Source organism: Echeneis naucrates, chromosome 13 (genome assembly GCF_900963305.1).
Source record: "Echeneis naucrates chromosome 13, fEcheNa1.1, whole genome shotgun sequence".
Lineage (NCBI taxonomy): Eukaryota > Metazoa > Chordata > Actinopteri > Carangiformes > Echeneidae > Echeneis > Echeneis naucrates.
Window position 1 is genome coordinate 2,565,860 of NC_042523.1, and position 27,957 is coordinate 2,593,816.

General features: G+C 42.1%; 1 protein-coding gene across 7 annotated transcripts; it reads right to left on the reverse strand.

The window, feature by feature from the left end:
* Positions 1-4,721: 4,721 nt before the first annotated feature.
* LOC115052726 (diacylglycerol kinase delta-like) lies at positions 4,722-27,957 on the reverse strand. Of its 7 annotated transcripts, XM_029517009.1 has the most exons (32): positions 25,306-27,929; positions 24,993-25,089; positions 24,351-24,461; positions 23,870-23,950; positions 18,949-19,053; positions 18,740-18,872; positions 17,795-17,901; positions 17,585-17,710; positions 17,063-17,165; positions 16,814-16,976; positions 16,628-16,736; positions 16,398-16,537; positions 15,762-15,846; positions 15,451-15,545; positions 15,255-15,354; positions 14,858-15,179; positions 14,615-14,779; positions 13,818-13,946; positions 13,458-13,554; positions 13,032-13,142; positions 12,830-12,926; positions 12,091-12,198; positions 11,866-11,979; positions 11,629-11,763; positions 11,318-11,490; positions 8,702-8,813; positions 8,456-8,548; positions 8,181-8,300; positions 7,937-8,054; positions 7,693-7,823; positions 7,445-7,544; positions 4,722-7,184 (listed from the first exon to the last, which is right to left on the reverse strand). In XM_029517009.1, the coding sequence occupies exons 2-31, from the start codon at positions 25,059-25,061 to the stop codon at positions 7,455-7,457; spliced, it is 3,642 nt and encodes a 1,213-aa protein (XP_029372869.1). In that variant the 5' UTR covers positions 25,062-25,089; positions 25,306-27,929; the 3' UTR covers positions 4,722-7,184; positions 7,445-7,454. The 7 variants fall into 7 exon arrangements, with proteins under 7 accessions (XP_029372869.1, XP_029372868.1, XP_029372870.1 ...); XM_029517008.1 differs by lacking the exon at positions 24,993-25,089 and having other exon boundaries at positions 27,800-27,957; XM_029517010.1 differs by lacking the exons at positions 24,351-24,461; positions 24,993-25,089 and having other exon boundaries at positions 27,800-27,957.

Genomic DNA, 27,957 nt, shown 5'->3' on the forward strand with positions numbered 1-27,957 from the left:
CCTCTTTCCAACAGTATATGAAACTCAAATGTGTTTTGGAGTGAATGTGACTGAAAATGTTCATTAATATGAGTCACAAATGGTAAAAAAACGTTCACATTTTGTTTACCATTGTTTTGGGAAATTTGATTGAATAAATGACATTTTTTGTAAGGCAACTTCACTTTTTCATTGCCTAACTATAGCATATACTCTTACCAGCTTGTCAAAACAATGCTATTTACTGCTTTTTATAAAGAAATACAATTAATCTTATGCAGAATTGAGTTCAGCCTTTTGGTCCGGCCCTCCACAATATTTTCTGTTTCTCATGTGGCCCCATGGAAAAAATAATTGCCCACCCCTGATCTAGACAATCAACCTGTCTATTAGACCCAGTACCAACTCTTGTCTTTCAAGAGATTTTCTGCTTAATTGAGCACTTAATTCTGGATCTGAATAATTTGACCTTACCTTTGGGTTATGTACCTCAGACTCTTAAGACTGCAGTTATCAAACCCCAACTTAAAAAGCAGAATCTTGATCTAGATGCTTCGGCTATTTATTGAACCATATCGAACCTTCCATTCATTTCTAAAATCATTGACAAAGCAGTCACAAACCAATTATATGACCATCTACATAGGAACGGCTTGCTCGAAGAGTTTCACTCAGGATTTAGAGCCCGTCACAGTACAGAAACAGTGTTGGTTAAAGTCTCCAATGATATTAAAGGAACAGCGCTAAAAATGTTTCAAATCCTATTCATCAGATAGACATCAGTTTGTTCATGTTAACAATAGCCCCTCCTCGTGCATTATAGCCAGTTATGGAGTCCCACAGGGCTTGGTACTTGGACCAATCCTCTCCACTCTACATCTGCTTCCTTTAGGCAACATTATCAGGAAAAATAGGATCAACTTTCACTGTTATGCAGATGATACTCAGCTGTCAATGAAGCCAAATGAGGTTAGTCGGATAGTCAGATGCAGACATGTCTTGAAGACATAAAAATCTGGATGATCTGTAACTTTTTACTTCTAAATTCAGATAAAGCTGAAATTATTGTACTTGGCCCTAAGCAAAACTCCATCATATCTCAGAGAGCTCTCTGCTCTCTAGATGGAGGTTTACTTGTGATTCCTAGAGTCTCCAAGAGTAAATCTGGAGGCAGATCTTTCAGTTATCAGGCTCTTCTTCTATGGAACCAACTTCCAGTATCGGTCCGGGGGGCAGACTCTTTAGCAATTTTCAAGACCAGGCTTAAAACTATTCTGTATGACAGCACTTATAGTTAGAAAAGTTCAGATTCATATACTCTTTAGCTATGCTGCTATAGGCCTAGGCTGCTGGGGGGAAGGACGTAACATCTCCCTACCCGCCTCCGCATGCACCAGCATATCAATAATCATGCTTCTCCGAAATCCCTGCTTCTTGTATGTGTGCTGCAATTACTAACCATGTTTTCGCAAAGTCTGTCTCTCCCAGTTCCTCTCCTCTCTCTCCCTGTCCTCATCCTGCGGGTGATGACTCATCACCATCCCCTGTTCCTGCAACACCTGCTGCTCCCATATTTTCATGAACTCCATACAGCATCATTTCTCTGAACTTCATGCAGCATCATATATTCCTGTGTTGTGGCTCCCAACTGCCAAACAGTGGGCCAGATGAGGTCTGGCCCAACATGGTCTTCCAGTCTACCAAATCAGCTGCTTAGCTCTTCCAAAGTTTCAGGAAAAAAGGATCTCAGAGTCTTCAGAGTCTTTAGAGGTTGCAGTTTTACAGTTGGTATTTAAATAAACAGCTGAGTGGTTCGGACCCCAGGATCTGAAAGCACACAAGTGATATCTCTCCTTTGGTCCCTCATCTCTTAGCCTGGGGCTTCCCCTTTCTTTTTAGAGGCTACTGTCCTGAGCAGAGTCCCCACCATTAGAATTCCCCTTTTCTTGGCCCACTGGTTTCATGTTCTTTATCTGCCGCCATTCGACTTTACCCTTCACTCATCTTGGTCTCTCTTTTCTACTCGTAGCACATTCTCATCGGCTAGTTTTTTTTATATATATATTTTTTAAGTTCCTCTGTTTTTCTGTTCTGGCCCTTGGACCCCTGTCTCCCTTTTTCCTACCTTTCTGCTGTACATCATATGTATTATCTGTGCCCCTGCTTTCCCCATTGTGTATCACACACGTACATGTACGACTCTGTTTGTCCTCCCTACATCATACTTGTCATGTGTGGCTCCATCACTTCACCCCTACACCCTTCGGCTGTATGTTTTTCTCTTCCCTCAGGCTTTCCTACTGCAACCTATTATATGTGCTCTGTGCATTCAGTGTTCAACATAGTATTGCTCACATTTCCTTCAACACCTGCCTGCACCTGTATTGAATATCCACTCTTCCTGTTCTCATTCTCTCCCTACTACCTACCCAACTCCCCCACCCCCCCATGTGTGTGTGTCTACCTCTCACACTCTCTTTCAACCCAATCAGTTAAGGCAGAGCCTGGTGCTGCCAGAGGTTTCTGCCTCTTAAAGTCAGTTTTTTCTTGCCACTCTTGCCAAGTACTTGCTCGTCGGGGGATCTGTTGGGTCTCTTTAAATCATTTTATAAAGAGTTTGGTCTTGACCTGCTCTATATGTAAAGTGCCTTGATGTAACTTTGTTATGATTTGGAGCTATATAAATAAATCTGATTTGATTTGAAGAAAATCGGCATGTAAGTTCACTGCAGTTATCTATCAATCAGTTATCAGTTATCTGCAGTTATCTGCAGAGGAATGGCATGCATGGGTGCTGTCCATGAAAGAGCCTCTCCTAAAGCACAGGCACAAAAAAGCCTGCCTAGAGTTTGCCAGGGCCCATGCTGACAAAGATGAAGACTAGTGGGACTCTAAAGTGGAGTGATGAGACCAAGATAAATATTTTTAGAACTGATAGCATCAGAACTGTATGGCATCACAAAGTTTTGAAATACAGAGAAAAATGCATGGTGCCTACAGTGAAACGTGGTGGCAGTGTCCTTATGTGGGGTTGCACGAGTGCTGCTGGTGTTGGGGAACTGCATTTCATTGATGACATCATGAATTCCCAGATTTATTGCTCTATACTGAAAGAGAAGATGCTACCATCACTCTGTGCCCTGAGTCATGGTGTACTTTTCCAACATGACAATGATCCTAAACGCGCATCTAAGGCTGAACACTCATCGAACACCTATGGGGAATTCTGAAGAGACAATTTGAGCATCACTTTCCATCCAGCATCCACTTTCTAAAAGAGGTCCTTCTTGAAGAATGGAAAAAGATTGATGTTGCAAAATGTCAGCAACTTGTTCATTCCATGCCAAAAGACTTGGTGCTGTCATTAAAAATCATGGAGGCCATACAAAGTACCAGATTTACCTAAAAATTCAAATACCTCAGCATATGGGTCACAGATAAACATAAAGATCTTGATGATGCTGCTAACTATCACCCCATTAATGATTTTAAGTCCGAATATCGAACGATTTTTATCAATATTTGCAGCTCTGGAATTTTGTATTCACAAACTTAAAATGTTTCCCCTTATTCCTCCAACTTGTCTATTAGACAAAATTTTTGATTGTAAACTTATTAGAAAAGGAACTATCAGCACAAAATATGAAATACTCATAACTTGATGCCTTTATACCTAAAAATAAATGGGAGACAGATTTAAATTAACCAATCACAGACGACACTTTGCACAATATGAAGATTTTTTTCATTTTCATTTGCCTTACACATGCTGTTATTCAGTTCAAAATTGTACACCAACTGCATTGGTCTAAGGTTAGACTTTCTAAGATCAAAGCTGACATAGGTCTCACTTGTGATCAGTGTGGACGAGTCCACTGGGGGGATTTACTGTCCTGTTTTTGTTCTGTTGAACCTACTTTTTAACTGTAAAAACAAAATAAAAATACCTAAATCAAAAAGATAACAAACTAAGTAAAATATTAAACTCATCACATTTGGGTAAAACAGATCCTTTTATCACATTATTTCTTTTTTCTGACCTGATGGGCCGCATGATATATTCAGAGATTATGGTCTGTAAATGTCTCAGGATCTGCTGTAACTGCAAAATGTCAAGATGGTACCATGACACAGAACGAGATGAGTGGAAGAAAATTGATGAATTGATTTTCAAAGGACCCTTTTCGTATTGAAACATCGAGAGTAAAGATAGGAAGGTTTGGGTTGTCTGTGATTTCAGATATTCAGAAAAAAACATTTTTAGTTTTATTTAAATGAAGTTTCAGACTAAGTTTGGTAAAATAGTGTTAAAATGTAAAAATGGACAGTTTAAGTTTGTGTTGAGGGTCAGCAGTGCAACACAGAATAAAAATCTAGGTGAAGTTTCTCAGTGAAGAGAAGCTAATGAAGACCCAGAGGAGTATGTTCAGACTGGGCCCATCATCTCACTGACCTTGAAGCAGCAGCAGGCATTACTGTCACGTCCAAAGAGTAACATCAGTATGATGTGACTGAACCACCACTCGACCTGTTGGTGTGGACTTGATGGTCTTGAATGATAAGATAGTTCTTGCAGATTGATATACATCTTGGATCTTATTTCAGTCAGTTTCTAAACAGAAGTGGCTCCAGAGTCCTGAGTCCTTTGAGATCCTCATTCATCAACCACAGACCAAACCAAAACTAGGAACTTCCAGAGGCTGAAAAGCTCCACAGAGCTGAAAGGAGAAAAACAATGTCTGTTGAGTGGTGATATCAACTTTATTTCTTCTTTCGGATGTTTTTTGCTGTACATGACAGAATATATTTACATTGACAGCCCTGCAGGGGGCATATGTACACCGTTGTGACAGCTACACTATCATTAATGCATAAATTAACTAATAAATACACAGGAAAGGTCAGAGACCACAGGTTCACTATGGATATTAAATATGAGGGACAAACAGCAGAGGTTGAACACCAGCCCTTGAGCAAGGCACTCAATCACTGATCTTTTAACAAAGTGAAGATCGTCTTGTTTGACTCTTTTTAGACTAAAGCAGTTTCTTTCTGAGCTGAAACTTTTTAGACAGACACTTCACAGGATATAGATCTTCCAAGAACAAGAATCTTGATGATGTGTGCTGATGTGAACAATCAAGCTGAAAACAACTTGTTGAAATTTATTTTTCCACAGAATGAGGCAAGATTGAAATCCAATTACTTAATTCAGACTTGAACTAAAATGGTTGTGATATCTGTTGTGAGTGTTTCAGATATTTATAACTCATCAGAGTCTTGTGTCTGTTTTAGAAACACAGTGAGTCCTAGTGAGTCATTCAAATGAATAGGAAAGTGTGTCCAAACCTTTGGCCTGTACTGTATATATATATATATATATATATATATATATACATTTATATATAAATGTATATATAAACCATTTTTTTCCCTGCTTGATACTGAGCAGAGTAAAGCTGAGGTCTGTCTGGCAGATTTGTGATCAATGGGACAGTTAAGGCATCGTCTGGTTTTGGTTTCATGTCAACATCAGCCAAGTCAACTTTTGTCAGCTGTCTGTTTCACCTTCACTGACCTAGAAGCAGCTGATCCTTCTGAGATCACTGACCTCATGTGCTGATGAAGATCATTAAAGGGCATTTTGACATTTGAGTTTGTTTAAAAAGCAACAAAAAAATACCAACCTGAGTCACATCAAAGGAGGGTCTCCTCCACTATAATGAACCTGTGTCTCAGTGGACTGAACCGGGGACATGCTGAACTACCACCCTCACCTGACCTTTAGGTGCCTGCACTTTCTGTCAAGTAAAGCATCTGTCAACTCTCTGTTTTATCTGGAGAAAACAAAGGTCAGTCACAGAGTCAGAGAAACCTGGATTCTAAAACCCAGATAACATTCATCTCACCAGGTCAAAGTGAAACCTGGAAAAAAGTTTAACTGCAACTAAACCCACACAGCTCTGGTCCACTTGAAAATCTGCACCCTGGAACATCTGGACTGAAAACTCATGCTTTAAAGGTCTGGTTGAGACACAAACTCTGCATCAGAGAGACAGAGTGAAACAGTTAAACATTATCAGACAAGAAATGCCACTCATTTCATCTACTGTTGCTGCAGAGTCTCCATCTGGCCTGACGTCCATCGTCAAAACTTCAAACTTCAAAGACTGTAAATATCAGCATCACTTCCACAAGAAATAAATAGATATTTTAGTACAGAGGTCAGTTCTTCAGTCTGCTGTGTGTTCCTGCTTCCACCTAGTCAGCAGAATGGACTTGAACTCCAGAATCCTCAGGGGTCTCAGAGTTGAGACATGAACCAGCTCTACTTAAGTGATATCCTTTGAAGCTGCTGAGAAGGCGAAAGGTTTAAAGGTTCCGGTGAATCCTGGTCCAACAGATCAGGGTCCAGCGGAGGTTGTTGTTGGGTCACATCCAGATCATATTTGGCCCATATCAGAACAACCTGGCTGATCTAGGATCAGTGTTTAGTCTCTGTGTAATGTGATAGTCACTGTTCCTTTACCATAAATCAAGCCAACAATCTCTGGAGTAGCTGAAGTTGTCAGCTGGATTACTGACATAATGCTACGTTTACTGAGGCAAAGAGTGACAGTGATATGTCACATGGGGTCATAAGTCAAGTCATTGTGCTGTGAAAATCATTAATTCACATCCCAAAGCAGGTGCCATGTCGTCCTGATCCAGACCACAACAATCCTCCTCCAGTCAGTTCCTCCACAGCTGAAACTTCATCATCACGATCATGATCATTACCATCACCACCATGATCACTATCAAGGAGAGAGGTTTGAAATAATTAAGCTGTGGAGACTCATGGGTCCAGATCTGATTTAATCTGTTAGCCATGTTGTCTCAGCCCTGTCTGTATTTGGCTCTGGTCCCACACCTTCCACATTTTGCATGCTGATTGGTTAGTGAATGAGATGACAAGGCACTAGTGGATCATACGATTGGTTATTTCTCATTTTTGGATCCCACTGTTTGGGCAGTGGTTTATGTTTCTTGAGAACAGGCAGAGACTGTGAACAGAGGCAAAGGGTCTCCTGGTCCTGGTCCAATCACAGTGAGTGTTCATACATGGTGTCACACACCCAGTTTGGGATCAGGGGTCAGGGGTTAGATCAGGTGGATGAGGTGGGTCATTGCAGCAGAGGTAGGAGGAGAACAGACAGTGGTCCCTAAAACAACAACAAGAACTGGATCAGAGAATTGGGACTTGGACAAAAAATGGGTTTAATCCTGATGGACTGGATCCTGAACTACAGCTTAGATTGAGACCAGATACACTAACAGGATACAGAGTGAGAAACAACTTCATCAGTGGGAGGCTGCAGATATTTCTCTTGTGTTCAGGTCAACTCTGATACCCAATTCTGTCTCTCTGACATAGATTGAGATGAATATGACCCTGGTCTTATACTAGCACAGACTAACTGACCTGGCAGAGGTCAGGCCTCACTGGCACTGCTGTTCCTGTTCAACTCTCTGATGCCCTGCAGGATCCTCTTCATGTGGCCCACTTTCGTCACTCCTAGGTCCTAAGACACACACACAAACCATTAAACATAGGACAGGAAATAGACTGAGCTTTCATCAGTCCTCCACTCTGACATCCATGCAGTTAGTGATCTCTGCAGCGCTGAGTTAGCAGCGCCTGTAAGCCATTAGCAGCTAGCGGGATTTTACCTTCAGGTCCCTCCTCTCCAGGTGAATGAGCTCAGCTCCGCGGACGTCATGTCCAATAAAAATGTCTTTGTACTCAGTGAGACAGAGGAAGTCCAGCCACGCACCCACCTCCTCGGTCCCCCACTGGTTAACTGTGACACCAACGGGAAATGGTTCAGATAGACAAGAAACACCAAAGCATATAAATTGCCAGACATCTTGAGCAGTGATGATCCCAGAGAGAGAGAGAGTTAAGGGGAGAGACCTGGCAGTGAGTGAGTCGCACACATCTCCTTGTTCTTGTTGTTTTTATCTTTCTTAAACTTCGGTACAAGACGAAACTTGGCACTGCGACTGCGCTTCGAGAAGTCGGTGAGAGGACCCTGAGGAGAGGAAGACAGAGAGAGCGTGAGACAGGAAGCGAGATAAGACCCAGTAACAGCAACCAACCATAGCAGGCCAAATCCCTGTTTAACACACTGTGCAGCACTGGGAGAGCCAAGTTTTACCTCGTGGTCAGAGGGGTCGATGATAGGACACAACCACGGAACATCAGCCAACCGCCGGAGCTGCTGGGCCACAGAGTTCAGAGCAGCATTCAACTGCTCTTGCTGAGGAGGATCCAACTGCTGCAGACACAGAAACACCACAGTCAGCACTGGGACTGGGAATAGGCTCGAGACAGGGACAAGGAATAAACTACTGTAGAGGGAGAAATACTTTTCTGCCTAAATTGCACATTTAGAATGTACAATAGAGCACAGGGAATGAAGGTGGCAATTACCATGGACATCTTCCCAGCCAGGAGCAGCTCAGTCTCACTGAGCAAAGCTTTCACATTACTGACCATCTGAACCACCACACTGCAGCTGAAACCCTGAAAAGAGACAGACAAGACCTCCAGCCTCAGACGAAACAGGACAGTAAGGTTCAGTTTAAAAATAGAAAGGAGAGAAGAGAAAAGCAGAATAAAAAGAGAAACTGTTAAGGCAAGACTGGACATTAGAAATCATACTCTTGTATCTCATACCCCAGAGCTCTTGGAGTTGGCATAGACAATGTCCATGGCCTTTGAGCTGGCATTGACGGCATGAGCCAGTTCCTGTTCCATGCTGTGGTGAGACTGAGCGACCTCACGGATACTGAAATAATTAACATTTAAATTCAGATGATTATATCAACATGTGATCAAATGTGTCGAAACAGACTGAGACACTGTCTCTGCTTTTGGCAGAGATAGGTCCAAGACCAGACTGTCACTGATATATACATATATATATATATATTTCTATATAGACTATTTACATAAGTGTTTGAGTAAAAAGAACATTTTTGTTTTATTTTATAAACTGAAATTTGCAAATAAAAACATTGCATTTATTTGCATAAAAAATGCAAATGGTCAAAACAAAAAAGATGCAGTATCTACAGACCTAATATACTGCAAAGAAAACAACTTCACATGTCTTGGCATGCTTTCCACCAGTCTTTCACATTGCTGTTGGGTAACTTTATGCCCCACCTGGCACAGAAATTCAAGCAGCTCAGCTTTGTTTGATGGCTTGTGACTATCCATCTTCTCACTGATCATATTCCAGAAATTTTGAATGGGGTTCAGGTCTGGGGATTGGACTGGCCATGAAAGGGTCTTCGTCTGATGATCCTTCCTCCACACCTTGATTGACCTAGTTGTGTGGAATTGAGCATTGTCCTGCTAGAAAAACCAATCCTCTGAGTTGGGGACTACTATCAGAGCAAAAGGAAGCAAGCCTTCTTCCAGGATAACCTTGTACACGGCTTCATTCAGGTGTCCTCCCCAAAGACAAATCCAGATTCCAGCCTTGCTGAAACACCCCCGGATCATCACAAATCATCGCAGATCATCCACCAAATTTCACATTGGGTGTTTAACACTGTGGCTTGTAGGCCTCTCCAGGTCTCCGTCTAACCATTAAATGAGCAGTAGTAACACAACTCATAAGAGAAGCTCATGAGAACAGTGACCAGAACAGAACATGACAGAACAGAAACCTTGCTGTGTTGTGGTTGGACTCATCACCTGGGCCTGGTTGAGTTTTGAGCCCTCCAGGTTCCAAGCTCCATGGTGTCTAAGAAGGGGAAGGTGACTGACAAATTCTGATTCCTAATTTCAGGAACAGTCATTCTATCCATTACAGAGCTAAGTAAGTAGCTACGTAGCTTTCTCTGGAACTATCTGGGCTTTCCACGCAACCCCACCAGCGCGGCAACACCTTGCAGCTACTGTTCAGTTGAGTCGAGGAGTCCCTGGTGGCTACCACATAGGAAATCCTCTAGTACAGGGACTCCAGGGACACTAAAGTGTCAACAGCTGGCACTGCGGTCAAAAGAGGAAGAAGTGCAGAACAGAGAAGGCAGTTGAAGTGGCAGAGTCACGCCTGGGACAAAAGGCATTGGTGGGCACTGTGGCAATCAACAGAGCGGGTCTGTTCTACTTCCAAATGACCCAGGTCGGCAAAGCCCAGGGTAAGGAGAGACACCACCTTCTCCAGGAAGAGGTCCAAGCAGGTGTGGCGGAAGAGCGAGTGAGCAGGGCAGTAGAACTCCAGCAACAGGGAGTGTGGAACAGATGGGAGAGTACTCTGCAGAGCAGGATCACCTGGTAAACATCATGCAGATGGATTTTTGTCACGTCTGGTTCCTGGAGCAGGCAGTCTACAATTCCTTGCCAAGCCCAGCAAACCTCCATATTTGGGGAAAGAGCGAGACGCTTTCCTGCTTGCTTTGGTCGGAGAGAGGCTCATTAGAACACGTCCTCAGCAGTTGCCAAAAGGCTCTGTCAGATGGCTGCTATCAGTGGTAACATAATGCTTCAGACAGTTGCTAAGAGTTTAGAGTCAGCCATTAACAACAGCAAACACCACCAAACATCAAAGAAAGCAGTGACTTTCATCAAAACTGGAGAAAAAACCCAGACTCAGGCAAAATTAATAACAGGCCTCCTCCACACAGCCTCTGATTGGCAGCTGCAGGCTGACCTGGGAAAGTGGCTGACATTCCCACAGCCCATTACAACAACTTCACTCAAGCCCATAGAAGTTGGGAACATAAGCTGTAGAGGATTTGCAGGACATTCTTTCTGGAAGGTCCTCACTTCGTTGGGCATGTCAAGAACAGCCATTCAATCTGCCATTGAGGCTGCAGTAAAGAGGGCTGTTCATACTGTTGCTGAGTGGCATCCGAATAAGTTGAAGGTCATCCCAGGAAGTGTAGAGTAATTTTCACCCTTTTGCTGTTCTGTAGCTTTGCTGTGCTCAATGCTGCTTGATCTTGTTTTTATGAACTGCTGTCTTAGAAATTTGAATGATGGAAGCCACCTGATGCTCACTGTATCCTTCTGCCAGTAAAACAAGATTTGTACCCTTCTTTTCCTCACTCAAAACATTTCTTTTCAACTCTTTTGGCATACTCAATAGTTATTTTTTATTACAATTACTAGACCAGTTTTTGCCATTCTGCTAGTCCTACTGCAAAAGGATAGTGATGACTAAAGCAGTGGTTTTTATTCTTTTCCTTGTTAAACAAGATTTGGTTCAAGGGATCACCAAATTAGTACACAAACACACACACACACACACACACACACAGGGAATAACTCTGGGATTACCTGTGTATGAGCGCTCCTGCTGCTTGGCCAAACACCCTGACCAGTGAGGCCTCTTCCTCAGAGATAATCTCTGGCTGGAAGGCCAGGGCGGGCTGGGAAGGTTGAGGAGGGGGTGTCCGGGGAAATTCACACTTCTGCTTGTCCTCCCATGACTTCAGGGTACTCTCAAAAGCCTGAAGCACACAAGATTTATCTTGTGTTGCTTAGTTTTTGAGGAGTTGACTCAACTAGAGGTTTGCACTCATTATGCACATAGGAGTCGAAAAGCCTGAGACCCGAACCAAACATACACCTTAAGCTGTTAAACTCACTCGGTCTCTGGTCAGGGTCTGGGTTCTGTTCTTGTGTATGATCTGGATGTAACCTGGAGACTGGATCCACGCCTCCCCGTCCACCTGAACAGGGACACCTTCATCTCCCAGAATGGTGATCTTCACTGTCCGACACTAAGATAGAGATATGGAGGCAGAGACAGTCAGATTCCAGGATGGCCAGGGAGGCAGACAGACAGACATGAAGGTGGATGAATGGAGCAGACATGCACATACCTGTGCGATACGATGGTGCTGCAGATTGATGACTCGGGACACTGCCATCTGCATGCTGCCAAACACTGCCACCACCTCAAGGATTTTATCATCAAAGGACGGAGCAGTGAATGTCTGACAAAGGGAGAGGGAGAGACAAGTGAGGTCATTACATGGTCACTTGGTCACTTGACACTGCTAAATAAACAACAAACAGTGATGAAGGACGACAGGTAGAGGTCTCACATCATCCTCTTTGGTTCCTCCCCAGAAGTTGGTTCCTCCGGCGTAACTTGGGATGTTCAACACTGCAATGCCCTGAAGACTAGGAAGAGGGATTGGACGCCCATCACACTGTGAACATGGGTTAGGGTTAGGGTTAGACATGAAGGGTTGAACATGCCTTCAGTGGAAGTGGACAGACTACTTATTTGGATACCTTTTGTTGGGGGTCTTTTAATGTAGATGGATATACAATTCTTTAGACAAGTGTAATCAAAGTGTTTTTTCATGGTTCTTTTTTATGATGCCTGTGGAGACATATTTGTCATGTTGCATGTAGAGTTTGCTACCCACATATCAAGAAGGCTTACAAACTCAGGTTTTCTTGTAGACAATACAAATGTTGTTGACATAACTCAGGAGGAAAACCTAAAAATATTTCCACACTTGTGATTTCAGTGAAGCAGGAGGGGGCTCCATTTCCTTTATTTTGTCATCTACATCAGTTTCGCCATGGATTAGCTCTGCATGTTAGCAGATTGTCTGTTGTAGCTAAAAGGGGAAGGATTCCTGAACTGGATTTCTCTCCAGATATTTTCATAAAAAATAAATTCTGTTTTTTTTTTCTGTAGGAGAATCAACCTGAAACTTCCCAGTCCTTTGGAATATAAGAAGTGCCAAGAATTGTTGAGGTTATTCATAGTTATTGGTCTGAATTGCTCAGCAGTTGAGTCCATTAACTGCTCTTCATTCTGTTGCTCACCTCCAGTAAAACTCTTTGCTCCAGGTTCTTGTAGGTTCTGTGTAGGAGCTCTTTGGTTCCAAGAACTCCATACCACATCATATTCTTAGTACGACTCCTGAAAATATCAAAAACAAACAATGGGAGATTTATCCATTCATTAAAATCTGGTTGTTTCTTTATTGTTAGTATGAGGACGTGACAATTCTGTGGTTCCTTGTACCTGCACTTCTCAGGATGTTCATCTCTCTTGTTGTTAAAGTCCAAAGAGATTTTAGCATCCAGTCCAATACCAAAGTAGTTGTTCATGACACATTTCTCAGTGTAGCAGTCCCTACAGACACATACACAGACATCCACAGACACACAAAGATGTATGCATAAAAGACAAACTCTTTTGAGTGTGTGCTGCTCAATGCTCAACAACATTGTCAACAGTGATACAGTTCCTCTGTTGTTCAAACAACTTTGAAAAATAGATGAAAATATTATTTTCCAGTGTAGTGTTCTTTACAGCATCACATGATTCATGGCTCATTCAGTCTTGTATATATTACATATAATCTATTACTCTGATCCCTGATGGAGATGCCTTGATAAATGTAATAACCATTAATGGCTCATAACCAATGATTCAGATCAAACTTACATGTTATCAGGATCACAGTTGAAGGGGTCCGCATTCACCAGCAGCCGACTGATCACGGAGCTACTGGACAGAGATCCTGAGATACCGGCTCTGAGACCTGCAGACACACAAAACATCAGAAACTAATACTGCCTTCCATATCTCCCACTATAAACATACAATCCAACAGAAGCACTTATTAAACCTGCTCAGCTGTTTTGTCTTACAAACTAACAAACATAAATCACAACAGCAGTTGTTTCACTGTTTATCTGAAATGACACCAGTGTAGCATCAGAGCTAATCCAGTAGCTGCTCATGTTCTACCGACTGTGTGTGAACGCTACATAAGAAAATTTTTTTTACCTCAGAGCTTGTTACCTGGATAAAGGATCTTTGTGTTGAGCATGGGCATATTCTCCCTGCTTCCTGTCTGGACCGGAAGTGACACAGGGCTGCCTAGTGACAGGCTGCCTTTATTGATCAGCTTTTCACAGGGTGTCTTACTGACTGGAGAGACAAACAGACAGAGCCAATTGACAGCAATTATATTTATACTTGTTGATACATTATTGTTCAACTGATTTGTTGACTACCAGAAAATCAACCTGCAACTATTGTGATCCTTAAATTTTTTTAAAACCTAAAATCCCCAAATGTTTTTCCAGCTTATTCCAGTCAAATATCACATATACACTACCAGTCAAAAGTTTGGACACACTTTCTAATTCAAATCAATAGGAAAGTGTGTCCAAACTTTTGACTTTTGAGTGTATATGACATCACTGCCAACTGTGGGGACAGCCATCATCCATTTCTTTCTTTCTTTTTCTTTGACATTTATTTTCTATTTATGATTTTAATGTAACCTTATGTTTATCACCATGCTGTCCAATAAGTATAAAGTTCCAATATTGATCTTTAATCACATATGAATCTCATTATGCTTCTGCTGTTTTCGCTCCCTGATGGTGATGTTTTTAACCTCTACTCTGCTTGTTCTTGCAGGGCTTTCAATCAGATGGCGGCAATCGATTGGGGGAAAGCCTGATTCGGCCTACTGGATGACTGCAGATGCCAGCTTCCTCTTTGACTCATTCCTGGCTGCTGAGCTGCTATGTATTTGGTGTGAAGACCACTCTAAACTCTGTCTGTATAAATCTGCATAAGTTTCCCACCTCTGCATGCATTGCGGTGTTTGGCACTGTATGATGAGTGCAGAGACATCTTATCCTCCTCCAGATCCTCCTCCTCTTCCTCCTCCACCAGGCCATCCTCCTCCTCAGCCCGACTCAGGGAGAAAACCTGATGCTGTTGAGTCTGTGCATTTTGTTCATCCACAGCTGAGAACACATGACACATGTTTAAAGGCTCACTCTATAAAACAGTCTCAAATGTGAAGGTGTGTAAGTCTTTCAGACCTTTCTCTGTTTGTTCAATTATCTGTCTGATGGCTTTCTTCAGACTGTTGGCCCTTAGCATAAGCTGCTCTCTGGGCTTAAAGATGGCCGTTGCAGGTGTGGAAGTGGTGCTGGTACGTGGGCAAGTGGTGGAGCTGGTTGTGGTGTGAACATGGAGGGGTGTTAGGGGATGATGGACTGGAGGTGCCAGGGTGACTCCCTCGACCTCTTCCTGCTCCTCAGCAATGGTGGGGGGAGGCACTGTGGGGAGGACGGTGGAGGCCTGAGACTCCTCGTTCAAAGTCTTCAAAAGAGAGTCCAGTTTCTCCTTCAGGACGCCACACTGAGACAGACAAACATGCGTCAGACACTAAGACAAGACAAGTACAAACTGGACTCAATAGAAACTGGACTCTACCTTTTTGGCCATGGCCTCTGACTCCTCTGAACTCTCTGTGTTCTTCTCATAAGCTTTTCCAACACGAGCCACAAAGTCCTTTACTGTCTCACACAAAACCCTGAATACATGAATGAACACACACGCAGAGGACCATTGAAGGACTGGAGTTAACCTTTGTAACTTTTCGGAGAAGGGAAACAACAGCCAGTCATACTTAGCAGAGGAGATAACAACAGAGTGCTGGTCTGAGGTCAGGATTTTGGACAGGTGAGCAGCCACTGAGTCCTCATAAGTCAGGATCTGCTGAACCTGGATCAGAACACATAAGCAACAAAGTCAGTGCAGTAAAAATCTTCTTCCATTTTCCATAACCAGACTTTTCCCCTTCTGAAAGGTTTGATAAAATATCCTACAGCCAGACACTGTCTGAATCTCTGCTCATTAAGCAGAGAAAACCAGATCCATGTTAGAGCAGCTGAAGGATTGATCCAAAATCCCGGACAGACAGGTGTTTCTTCCTGTTACCTCAGAGTCGTCACTACAGTCCTCAGTGACAGTGGAGGCAGAGTGTTGCCGTGGAAACTTGGTCTCGTAAACCATGATGCTCCATCTGCAGGGGGAAGAAAGAAAAAAAGGGCACAGTGAGGCAAACCAAAAATAAAACATTTGGAACAGGTTCCGAGTCAGTCCCAGTTCTGACTGATGAGACTGCAAATCAGTTTGGTTCTTGTCTAAGTCACTCTCATTCTCACATTCGACCATTTTGCCTGCTTCAACATCAATTTCAGGACAAAATTTGTAACCAGATATATCCCACCACTAATAGGTGCCATAGTAACCAGATGATAAAAGCCATTCACACAACCTGTCAACCGTCATAATGTTATGGCTGATAATTTTATTAGTGTAGGTACAGATTACCCTGATGATCCATATGTTGTGGTGTCAGCATCACTTAGTCACAATCTCAGCACAGTTACGTCTGTTTTTTCTGTGTTGAGTTTCTATCACTTTCCTGACAGAGCCTATTCTTCTTTCATGTTTGACAACAGCCATTTTTTCAGTTTTATGTATGTTCATATCCACCAATCACATGCTTTCATAAGGAATAATTACCTGTCCTCTATGATATCATATTTCACCTGCATGTCATCATAATACCTGTCTAACATCTTGGTGCTGGCTCTTTCCAGTTTCTCCAGTATCTGAGGCAGCTGAGTGTCATCATCACAGGCTGAACCCCAGCCTAGAACTCGGGCCAAATCATTCCCAGTCCCTAGAGGAAGAACACCCAGCTGACACTGAAAGAGACACAACAAAATGATCTGTTTCATTTAATACGCTGCTGTGATATTATGTCACATTTCAAGTAATTGTGTGTGCATGCGTACCTGCTTATGCAGCATTAAGGCATCGATCTCTGAGAGAACCCACCCAACGCTGCCATCTCCTCCACATACCAGGATCCTGAATGTATCAAACTTCTGGAATAGTCGCAGCCTGAGAAAGAGATAGATGTCAGGATGCCAGGTGACTCATTAAACACACATTATTTTTTGCACGTGCATGTCTCTCACCCCAGGTGTGGTCCTCCGTTCATCAGGTCGAACACCTGAGCTGGATTCAGCAGCTGCTTGAAGCGTCTTAGGAACTTGACGCCCTGATTGTCTCCACTTTTAGAGTTGACAAACACCAAGAGAGGACTGGTACAGGATGGAGGACAAGAAGCCTTCCAGAAACCTGAGGACAGAAAGATCAAAGATCAGTGTCCACCTCGGTCAATGCTGTATTACTGCAGTAGAATCAGACGTCATTCAGAGCCCCACCATCAGAGTCAATGCTGTTCAGTGCAGTTGGAGGGATGACAGACACTTTACACTGTCCCAAAGGACACTTGGATGACAATTGCTCCTTACAGCTTGAGTGCACCTGCAGGACAAAGGGACAGCCTGAGAGATAAACCAAAACACATCCAGCAGCTGATTTATATGTGTATCACATTCCTCAGACCTCAGTCACCTAAATATGAAAATCTGATTCTTTGATTTTTGATAGAAATCAACCCAAATGTTTGACAGTTGGAAAGCAGAGTTTATTAAGCTGGTTCCCTGCCTGTCCCTGTCTTTCTCAGGGTGGTCAGTCTCTGTGCATCCCTGTCTGTAAGCTCACAGCTAAAACAGGACAATGTGAAATGAATACAGTAATGGAAAGTAACACAGACAACTTCATGTTTTATATTATAATCCTTCCAATCCCCTGAACTCAATCTAGGTTCACCAGCCCTTAACCTGTAGGTCAAGAAACAGGACTATGACTGAACCATGATGTGATTCTTTAATGTCTCTCACCATGGCTTTACACCAGAGACACCTCCAGTCCTGCAGACGGAGGACACTGCCACACGTTTTATCACAGACGTTACATTTGGCAGAGACTGGGAGATTACCCTCTAACCACTGATGAGGCATTGACACCTGAAAAGAGGGCAGAAATCAGGGATCAGAGGTCATATGGCAATATTTAACAACAGCTGAATGTCCCTGACAGTGTGTCCTCACCCCATCCTCGTCCTCGATGATGTCCCTCCCAATGGAAGCCAGTGTGGTCCATTTACAGTTGTTGGTAGCTCTGACTGCACAGCGTTTATGGGCTTTAAACTTGCACACTGTAATGCCATAAAATGGCAATATTAGATCTCACTCATGCCATTTTCCTCAGTCTAGTGGTGCATGGTGCAGTACTCATGAAATCTGGGAACCATTCATGAAACATTCCAGGGAGACTAGCACAGATTAGGGTCCAACTAGACTTTTCAGAGCCAGTACTTATAGCCCATAGCTATAGCCCAGCAGTTCAGACAGGTGGTATGGGTTCAGGTTTGCTTGCAAAATATTGCCTGGCTTTTGGCCTTGACATAAACTCAATTTGCATTGATTTTTGCATACATCTTATCCATATGGACCTTTATGGTTCCTCTCCTTTGTTTTTTTTTTTTTTTTTTTTTTTTTTTTTTAACTTATTTAATTTTTTATGTTTTTATTATTTTTATTTTATTTATTCTTTTTATTTATTTATTTTTTTTTTCTTTTCCTTGTTTACCCTCTATTCACCCTGTGGTAAAAGTGTTTTGAACTAACCCTGACATACTGTGTGGTACTTACATATTATGCACGTTATAGCTGCAAGTGACCATGGGGGTGGAACTTTGGGGTCTAACTGGAAGTTGGGACTCTGAGATGGAATTATATTGCTCTTGTTCTCTCTTTTGCCTCTTATGTTTTGAACATTTCTCTTTTCAGCACTTTTTATGTAATTTCTAGCGTATCAGTTGTACGACATAATGCTTGTATTATCCTTTGATCTGTCACTGCTTTAAAAAGAAACAATATTCAAAAAAAAGAAAACAAATGAAAAACCTGCTGTTCTGTGTCTGAGACATGCCCTGTGTCCCTGATGGCCATGTGTGTATGCATGCCCAAGAGTGTGTGTGCGAGTGTCTTTACCTTCACAAGACAGCCCGTGTGATGTCACTCCTGATAGAGCCTCCCTGCAGACGTTACAGTACGTTGGTCTGGCATGAGAACAAGCATACCAGTTGTGCATCCCACTGAAGTGGTCCATGCTGTACTGGGTGGACTTGAAGACACACAAACACACAATCAGAGTGGTACTAGGGCCTTTAAAGCTGGTCATAATGGTAACACACGCACACCTCATAATTCTGTCTGTTCTGGACACTGCGCAGTGCTGCCATCCACTCTTCCATCTCCTTCCTGTTGTCTGCACACAGAATCAGACGTCTGCAGGGGGTGATAACCTATGAGCGCATCCACATACATACAAGACACAAGTATGCAGACAGAAAAGAAGTAGATTAATCATCAATATTCACTCCTTGTGTTGTCGGTATTATAATAGTTCTGATGAGTGTTGGGGAGTGTGTGAGTGTGTGTCTGTATATTGGGAAGGTTTCTTTGACGTGAATTTCCACTTCCTATGCAGCTGCTCTCCACCTTCTGTTCCCACAGTGACAGAAATAGACCCACTCCCACACACACACACATACACATGCCCATCACAAACACACAAATGTCTCTATTTCCTATGGACACATAGGTACTTTAATGTCTGCACTGAAATTCAGCATGTTAAGTTGAACAGTGTCCTTCTTTAATGTGGTAGCAGTTTGTCTGCTTGACAAACTGAGGGAAATATAAGTACTTCATAAACATCTAGTACAACTATTAAACAGTGCATATTTCAGGGATATCGAAGATTCTGGACCAGGTCCTGATTGAACCATTCACTGTAAAGACATTTCTGATGCTGGGTCAGATTCAATGACAGATTCAAATGAGGATTGGATCAACCAATTCAGCTGTGTGTTCATGCAGTAAAATAAAATGTTACATGAACAATGTTCCTGCAGCTGACTGCCATAATAAAAAACACTATGATAACTTCCTTTGATGCAGGTTATACAGCCCAGAGCAGAGCAGAGTGTCTGAGACTAAATGAGGCGTAAGTCGCATCAGGAGGCATTTGATTGGTTCACATTGGTCCTGTAGCAGGCCAAACAGTCAGACAGAGCGTTTGGTTTGGGCCCACAGACCTGGTTTCACCATCATGGAACCTGTCTGAGATAAAGAGACAGAGACACTGAGACAGGTCTTAGATCTCTATGACGTTCTGATCATGGTTTCTGACTCCAGGCCTAGAATATATGGATTATATGACTTTGTGTTTTAACTTGAGGGACAAGATAGGCTTGAAATAGACTTGAGGTCATTTAGTTGAATACCCTCAAGTCTGGGCAGTTTTTTTGCAGAGGTTCCCTCATTGCTTCTATTGCGTGTTGTGTAACATCTAATTTGCTGAAGGCAGAGCAGAGAGAAACTAATCAGTGAAACATTTGCTCTGTTTAATCTCAAAACTGAGGACAGAGTATCTAGTACTTTATGTGTTTTTGGACAGAGTTAAGGAGGCATCAGCTTTCGCCTGCAGTCCCAAACACATTAAACAAACACACACCAGCTGAACTGGCATGACTGAAAATGATGAGCGAATATTAAAAGACATTAAACATTCACTATAACACACAATGACACAACAATACAGTTAGCACATAAGCACACACACACACACACACACACACACACACACACAGTTATTGTGTTTTTCTGTTCTGACTCAACTGACTGCCCTGTAACTATCTCAGGTCCTTGTATTCAGTCATATGTCATATATGTGGCTCTTCTCAAGTATCTGCAAAGATCCATCCAATCAATCAGTGGTTGGGCACAAAATCTTCTGCAACTATTTTAAGAATACATTAACCGGGTTAGGGTTAGGGTTAGGCTTTTCCAAGCAGAAAAAAAGCAAATATATCTGAGTCTGAGTTTTACATGTTGAGTTAGTCTGTGACAAACCAAATAAACCAACAGAATATGCAGCCTGCTGACAGCAAATGATGAAACTGATATTACAGTTCCAAACAGACAAACATCAGTGATCATGTCTGGTTATTAAGTCAATCAACACCAGCCAATCAGGATGAAGAGATTTAAGCAGCCACCGAGGAAGGACGGACCACAGTCCCTCCTTCCACACACTGTCTGCAGGGGTGGACATTTAATATCAAAACCTCCTGAACTGCAGAAACTCCAGCTTCAGATCAGATTAATTTAAAATATGACTCAAACAATCAGTTATTGTCTACACTGTTTGCTATTGTTGATAAACTGAAATACCCTCCAAAACAGGTAAGCACAGAACTCCTCTTCTCTGAGAAAACATCAAAGCCGTAAGACTAAACATTATTGCAACACAGTCAAACAAAGCAACTAAACTGTGTCTAAAACCTGGGAATAACTCAACTATGATTTCACAATTAATAACATTGTTTAAAAAATCCTAAAAGAAACAGTTCAGCATTGAAATTAACAACATGCACTCTGGACATAATTCCATCTTGCTTTTTAAAAACAATTCTTAGCTCAGTAGAAAATTGATCTCCTACAAATGGTAAATATCTTACTGGAATCAGACATTTTTCCTAAGTCACTAAAGATAGCTGCCACTCTTAAATCTAGAGTCATCTAGAGTCCTCAAAAAAGAGGACTCTAGATGACTCTATGATGAACTACTATAGACATGCCTCAAACCGCTCTTTTAATATTCAAGATTATTGAGAAAGTTGTGTTCAATCAGCTCAAGAACTTAAACAAAAGCAATAATCTTGATAAATTTCAATCAGGCTTCTGACCTCACCACAGCATTCACACAAGCGATATAAGGCTATAACAGTCCTAGTTTTACTAGAGCTCAGTGCTGCATTTGACACTGTAGACCACAGACTCCTGCTGCAACGACTGGAAAATTGGGTTGGAGTTTCTGGAGTGGTCCTTAATTGGTTCAGATCTAATTTAGAAGGCCGGAGTTATTTTGTTACTATTGGCAGCTATGAATCTGAATGAGTGGCTATGACTTGTGGAATCCCCAAGGGGTCAGTTCTTGGACCCCTTATGTTCAATCTGTATTTGCGCCATCTGTGTCAAATGTTACATTTTAATATCATTTATCACAGTTATGCAGATGGCATATAACCTTATGTTATTCTGTCACCAGATGACTGCCACCCACAAGACTCACTGTGTCACTGTCTGGAGCTAATAAACAACTGGATGAGCCTGAATTTTCTTCAATTAAATAAGGATAAAACTGTGATTATTCTGTTCGGTAAGTTTGTAACCACAGTGTGTTCATTTATTCAGATCTGACTTTCAATAGCCACATCAAAGTATTCATCAAGCCAGCTTTTTACCAAATCAAAAACGTCAACAGAATTATAAGTTTGGTCACCCCTAAACAAGGAGAAGCTCATCTATGCCTTCATCTCCAGTAGACTCAATACTGTAACGGTTTTCTGACTGGACTCCCCAAAAGGAGCATTGATCAGCTGCAGCTCATCCAGAATGCTGCTGCCAGTTTTAAGCAGAACAAAGAGATCATTACACCAGTTTTATACTGGCTTCCAGTTAGTCATAGAATAGGTTTTAAAACCCTGCTACTAGTTTACAAATCACAGAACGGTTTCAGAATACATATTTGATATGTTTGGATAATATAAACCTAGCAGGACTCTTTGATCCATGGACTCAGTTCTGCTAGTCCAGACCAGAGTGCTGGTAAAACACAGAGAGGCAACATTTAGCTTTTATGCTGAAAACAAGTGGAATAAATGGCCAGTGGAGGCACCAAATGTTGATACTTTAAATCCAGGTTAAAAACATTTCTTTTCTCCTTACCCTTTAATTTAATTATTTTAGGATTGTATTTACTTTGATTTTATGCATGTCACTGCTCTTACTTTTCTTTGTATGTTCTCTGTATGTTTGTAAAGCAAATTGAATTGCCTTTGTGTATGAAATGCACTATATAAATAAACTTGTCTTGCCTTGCCTGACATAAAGTAATTCCACCAACCTTTAACCTTCTGACTGCCATGATTGGGGTTAGGGATGATCGTTTGTCTTACCGTGAGTGTCTGAAGTTTGACTCTAGCCCAAATACAGAGATCTGTCAATTCTCACAACAGCTCTGGACCGTTACCACTAATCGCAAACAATCCACTTTAAAACCCAGTCAAACACATAGAGTCCAAGTAAGGGTCCTGATCCCTAAAAAAACAGGTTCTGGTCTTCATTCTGATGTGATGGTATATAGCTCATCTACTGTTCGGTTACAGCCTCTCCCTCTTTCTGCATTCTAGCCCCTCCTACATCCACTCCATACGACACTCTGCGTTGTTGTCATGTCCATCCCCCCTCCCCCTGTGCGGATCAGGGTGGGTGGGGGTAGGGTCATGAGACCAACAGAGAAGAAGAAGATAAAGGAGAAAATTACGTTCTGAGAGAATGTCCTCTTAAACGCACGCATAAACACACACATACACGCGTGCATGCACAAACACACACACACACACATGCACCCGCACACACACAGCCCCACCCAACTGTTAAACAGCTCCCAGTTACTATAAATATACAAGGCAACTATGGAGAATCACTGACAGGAAGTGACACATTTTTCCAAATAAGACACTCTGGAGGAAACACTGATGTTCCATGTGAGTTTCTACTGTTGAAATGTTTAATCCAACGACCACAGATGAGTCTGAGTCCACAACCAACTAAAGCTTCAGACTGTTGGCCCAGTGATCGAGGTACAGCAACTATCTGCCGGACAACTGACTGGTTCCTCTGACAGTAATACAGAGAAAATGAAGAAACAGTACATAATCACAGTGATGAAGTCTGACACAAAGAGCCTTTTACATGGACCTCACTGATCAGAAACACATTGAGTTGAACTGTTGTGGGTCAAATGCAAAGACACACACTGTCAAACAATTGACAGCATTTTCCCATAAAGTACCATTTTACATACATAAGTACAATGGCCAACACAAACTGAGGCTATTCTGATCATCAGCAAGTCTTTGCATTGTCTACTGTTCTTCATAACCTGAAACAACAAGCCCTTTATCAGAGACTGGTTGCTCTGACAGTAATACAGGGAAAATTAAATGAAGCAGTTCAGATCTTTTCTGCTTTAGGCTAAGCTGGACTCACAGTGAAACTGTTGTTGATGTTCTTGGTGCTGGACTCGGCAACGCTGGCATCGGTCAGATCCACTTCATCAAAGATTATTGACTGGAGACAGAAACAAGAAACAGACAGCTCTGAGCTGAAGACTGAACCCACATCAGACTATAAACCACCACAACACATAACAGGCACTATTTGAATCTATCAATTCAACGGTAATTGTACTTCCATCATTCTTTACAGCTTGTTGTATGTATTATAGGTACAACAGTTAGTTGACTAATTAACTGTAATAACTCGGATAAAGAACTTTTGGTATTCAACTTAAGATACTTTTGTGTGTAACTGACCAACCAATTAGCTTACAATAATTAGAGATAACCACAGTGCCACACCATTCTGCCTTGTTCTGCTTGCTCGGGGCCACTGCTCTGACTAAACAGGTATTGGACCAGCCGCACCTGTCCTCTATGTTCTACCTGAGTAGCATACTGAGGGCTGTCACCTTGGCAGTCTGAGCGTAATATAGAGTCCGTCCCCTCAATTTGAAGTATCGTCTCTTCCAGCGCTGGAACGAGTTGGTCTGCTTCATTAGGTTTCCCTCCTTCAACACAGTCTGAGAGGTAAAGAGGATTCACTTTTTTAACCAGGAATATAAGGTGTATAACCAACAGGAACTAGTTTATATCCAACAGAAACCAGTTCATTATTATTATTCTCGCTGTTGAGTCCATATTTAAAACTATGGTTTCATTGGGAGAAGTACATTCCTTGGGGAATCCTGATCGCTTGCATACCAAGCGGGTATACTTACCACTAAACTAACGAGGCATGTATGAAATCAGCAGATAATCATCACTAAAGATGGAAGCTCCAAATCACTGCTGGCTGTGTTTTCATGTACAGAAATCATGCATTGGGTGTTATGAATTAATCAAAAGTGGCTCTAATGTATCTAGAGATAACACCTTTCAAATCTGAGCAGCTTGAGCCATATTGGGATCTACATTAAAATTAGAATTTATTTATACAATGTCAATAAAAAACTAATGTCAAATCCATGCAGCGCTTTGACAGAGGAATCTGTTTGACAGAATTAGAGCAGAAAAAGTATCAGGTGGTAACTAAATTGCAGTTTTCTTCAAACCGTTTCCTGGAAGGAGCCGAACGCCGAGTGTATAACAGTCCTGTGATGAAGTCTTAAACAAAGAGCCATTCACAGATTCCCAGCTCCTGCGACCTCCCTGATCAGAAACACATTGAATTGAACTGTTGCGGGTCAAACACTATCACATAAAATATCTCATATTGATGCCAGTATTTAAAAGTATATCTAACTAATTTACAAGTGAACAGAAGTCCCTATTTAAATGAATACAGTTAATGGTTTTAAGTTTCAACCTGGTTTTCCACTGAAATCAAACGAATAAGACAAATGTGATAACTCAACTTTAACATACCCATTTAGTATTCATCTAACAGCTGCTTACGGGAACATGGTGTTAAATTTTCCAGACGACAAATTTGAGTCTGTCCCCACTCTGAGTTTCCTGCTCTCTTGAGTGTTTGACTGTGATAACCCCAAACAACAGCTTTAAATAGAAACTTAGTGGCTTGGAGCCAGAGTCCCTTCCTGCAACTCTGTATGTCCACATCAGTGTGAACCAGCTAATGCTGTTGCTTTCAGGGCCAGACAGAAATACCAACATCGCTCTACAATAACACTGGAACTGTTGACTGTGCTGAAGATGATTTTGTGTTACTGTATTTATTAAAATTTGAGGAGGAGGGGTATTTATAGGGGAAATGTGAGAAATTAACCAATAAATTACAAATAATAATAAAATGATGGAATAAAGGAAAACCATTTTTTTATTGTTGAGACATTCATGTAACTAATGGCTATTTACAGGACTACTGATCTTGGTTTCGTTATTAAAACAGATTTTTTTCATTTAACTAATAAGCTGATCAATAGATACTCAATGCTATTTTAACACTTGATTAATCTCAAATCCCTCATCACATGCAGATGACATATTCCAGCCTCAAATGAAGGAGTCTCATGTGATCAAATCATAAAAGTCACATCTCAACATTCTGCTACTTTGCAAAGAGACTTTGACTTTGAGACCTCTTTGCTGCACCTAAGATAATCTATTCATCAAATGATAATAGCAGAATGTAGTAAAACAAGGCGCTAACAGGCAGTTGACTCAGTTGGGCAACCCATGGTAGAGGTGAGCTTTCTTTCATTGAGTGAATTCAATGTGAATTAAATTCTCTCAGGTCCACTCAAAGCTTGTTCGTTTCGTAGCCGTTACACCAGAATGTAAGAGTTTTCCCTTTTTCTGGGGGGTAGTTGGTCTCAGCAGGTTTATGAATTGGATGGGTGGGCTAGATTTAATCCCAGTTAACTGTGGGTGGGCACAAAGCAGGACTCCATCAAAATATACACAAACAAACAAACAAACATCTGTGTGTTTGGACTCAGGGAAGCATCTGAGGCAACTCACAGAGAGATCCCCAGTTTCATACGCAATGCTAACTGTTGGACCACCGTGTATGTATCATTGGGATACTGATTAACAACGACAATAATCTTTCGTTGCAGTGATGATTATAAAAATGTTTGATTTGTTGATTGTTTTGTGTTCTTGTTCTGTCACTCCAGATTTCATTAAAGTGAGGTGGAAATACCCCCTTTCAGTGTTAGTCTGTATGTACATTTTACTGTTAACCCAACAATCTGTTGTAACCGTAAAGTCAGCACAGCTCAGTTTACTACTTTTTTCTTTTCTTTTCTTTTTTTTTTTTTTTTTTTTTAGCTCTGTTGACTACCGGCCCAGGTACCAACGCCTGTTGCCTGTCAGAGACACGTCATTCAACTCCGCCACGGTCGCGCTTTTTACCAATAGTTTGCTATAATAGATGGATAACGGTTTAATGTCATGTTGTTACGAACAAACCGTGACACACAAAACCAACACTGAGCTTTTCACGTCTCTCTACTCGACCCGACCTGTTTACTGGCGTCACCCGCGGACGTAGGCCCCTCTAACGGTCGCCGGCGGTGGGAAATAATGGGGCTTTTCTTCGGGCCCAAGACCCTCAGATTTGCGGGACTCAGCCTGGTTCGCCAAGCTTCTAATGGCCCCTATCTTCCGTCTTCCGTCAAATCTTTCTTTCTTGTCCGTAATTCATTTATTAAGCATGCCCAGGTCCGAAACCAAAGGCCCGAGCCCACCTCAGACCGCGGACTTATCCTGGCTCCGATTTATCAAGTTAGCCTGGAGCTACGGGGATAAACCCGGAACGTTCAACATTGAATAACGATTCGTCCGTATGATTCAGCCTGAATATCAGTTTTAATTAACAGTTCGGAAATGCTAATTCATTATATAATGTAATTTACCGGCAGCAGGAACGGAACAGCTTTGGCATTACTCCCAAATGATCATATAAAGGATGGAAGCAAAGCCCCGCTGAAGTTGCCCCCGATTTGAAATTACTCTACTCATCAGAAACTAAACACAAGCTCCAGACCAGGATGAAAGAAGTTCAACGTTAAATAACGTCCACTGTTGAATTCGGAATAATCCACGGCCACCAAGACGCGGGAATTTCAATTAAATGGCCCTGACATTAAATGCTTTCGACCACCATCGTCCCTTCCTGCCAAAGTGTCGGAAGGTTAATAAAGGAGCAATAGTCACTGCAGAGAAGAAGGTATCTGCTAAAACAGCGGCAACACACCGGTTACACTTCATATTAGCCTGCTCGGCCGATGAAGAAATATGAAACTGTGAGGTTACAGCGCCGTTTGCACCGTCCTGTCCGCGGCACAGGTCGGTGTGGCTGCGGGCTATGCACGGCCCAGTACCACAGAATGGACCCAACTCACACAGCGGCCAATGTGCGTGAATGGACGGCGGGATTTCACCGCCTCTCTACCTTGCTGCGGATCTGGCCGGACGTGGAAACTTTTCGGATGAGTTTCTGCGGGGTTCCAGGCTCCTGCTCCGGTTCGCTGTCCGATGACTCCTCTAGGCACCGGGCCGCGACGGACTCCGGTCCTCCAGCCACCGCCATCCTGCCATCAGAACTCCGAG

Coding starts and splice junctions, on each gene's coding strand:
- LOC115052726 (XM_029517008.1), bottom strand. CDS start 27,937: ATGGCGGTGGCTGGAGGACCGGAGTCCGTCGCGGCCCGGTGCCTAGAG. Junction 11,980..12,090: donor GAGGAACCAAAGAGGATGAT/GTGAGACCTCTA, acceptor TCCCTTTGTCAG/ACATTCACTGCTCCGTCCTT. Junction 8,549..8,701: donor CCAACTCCAAGAGCTCTGGG/GTATGAGATACA, acceptor GTCTCTTTTCAG/GGTTTCAGCTGCAGTGTGGT.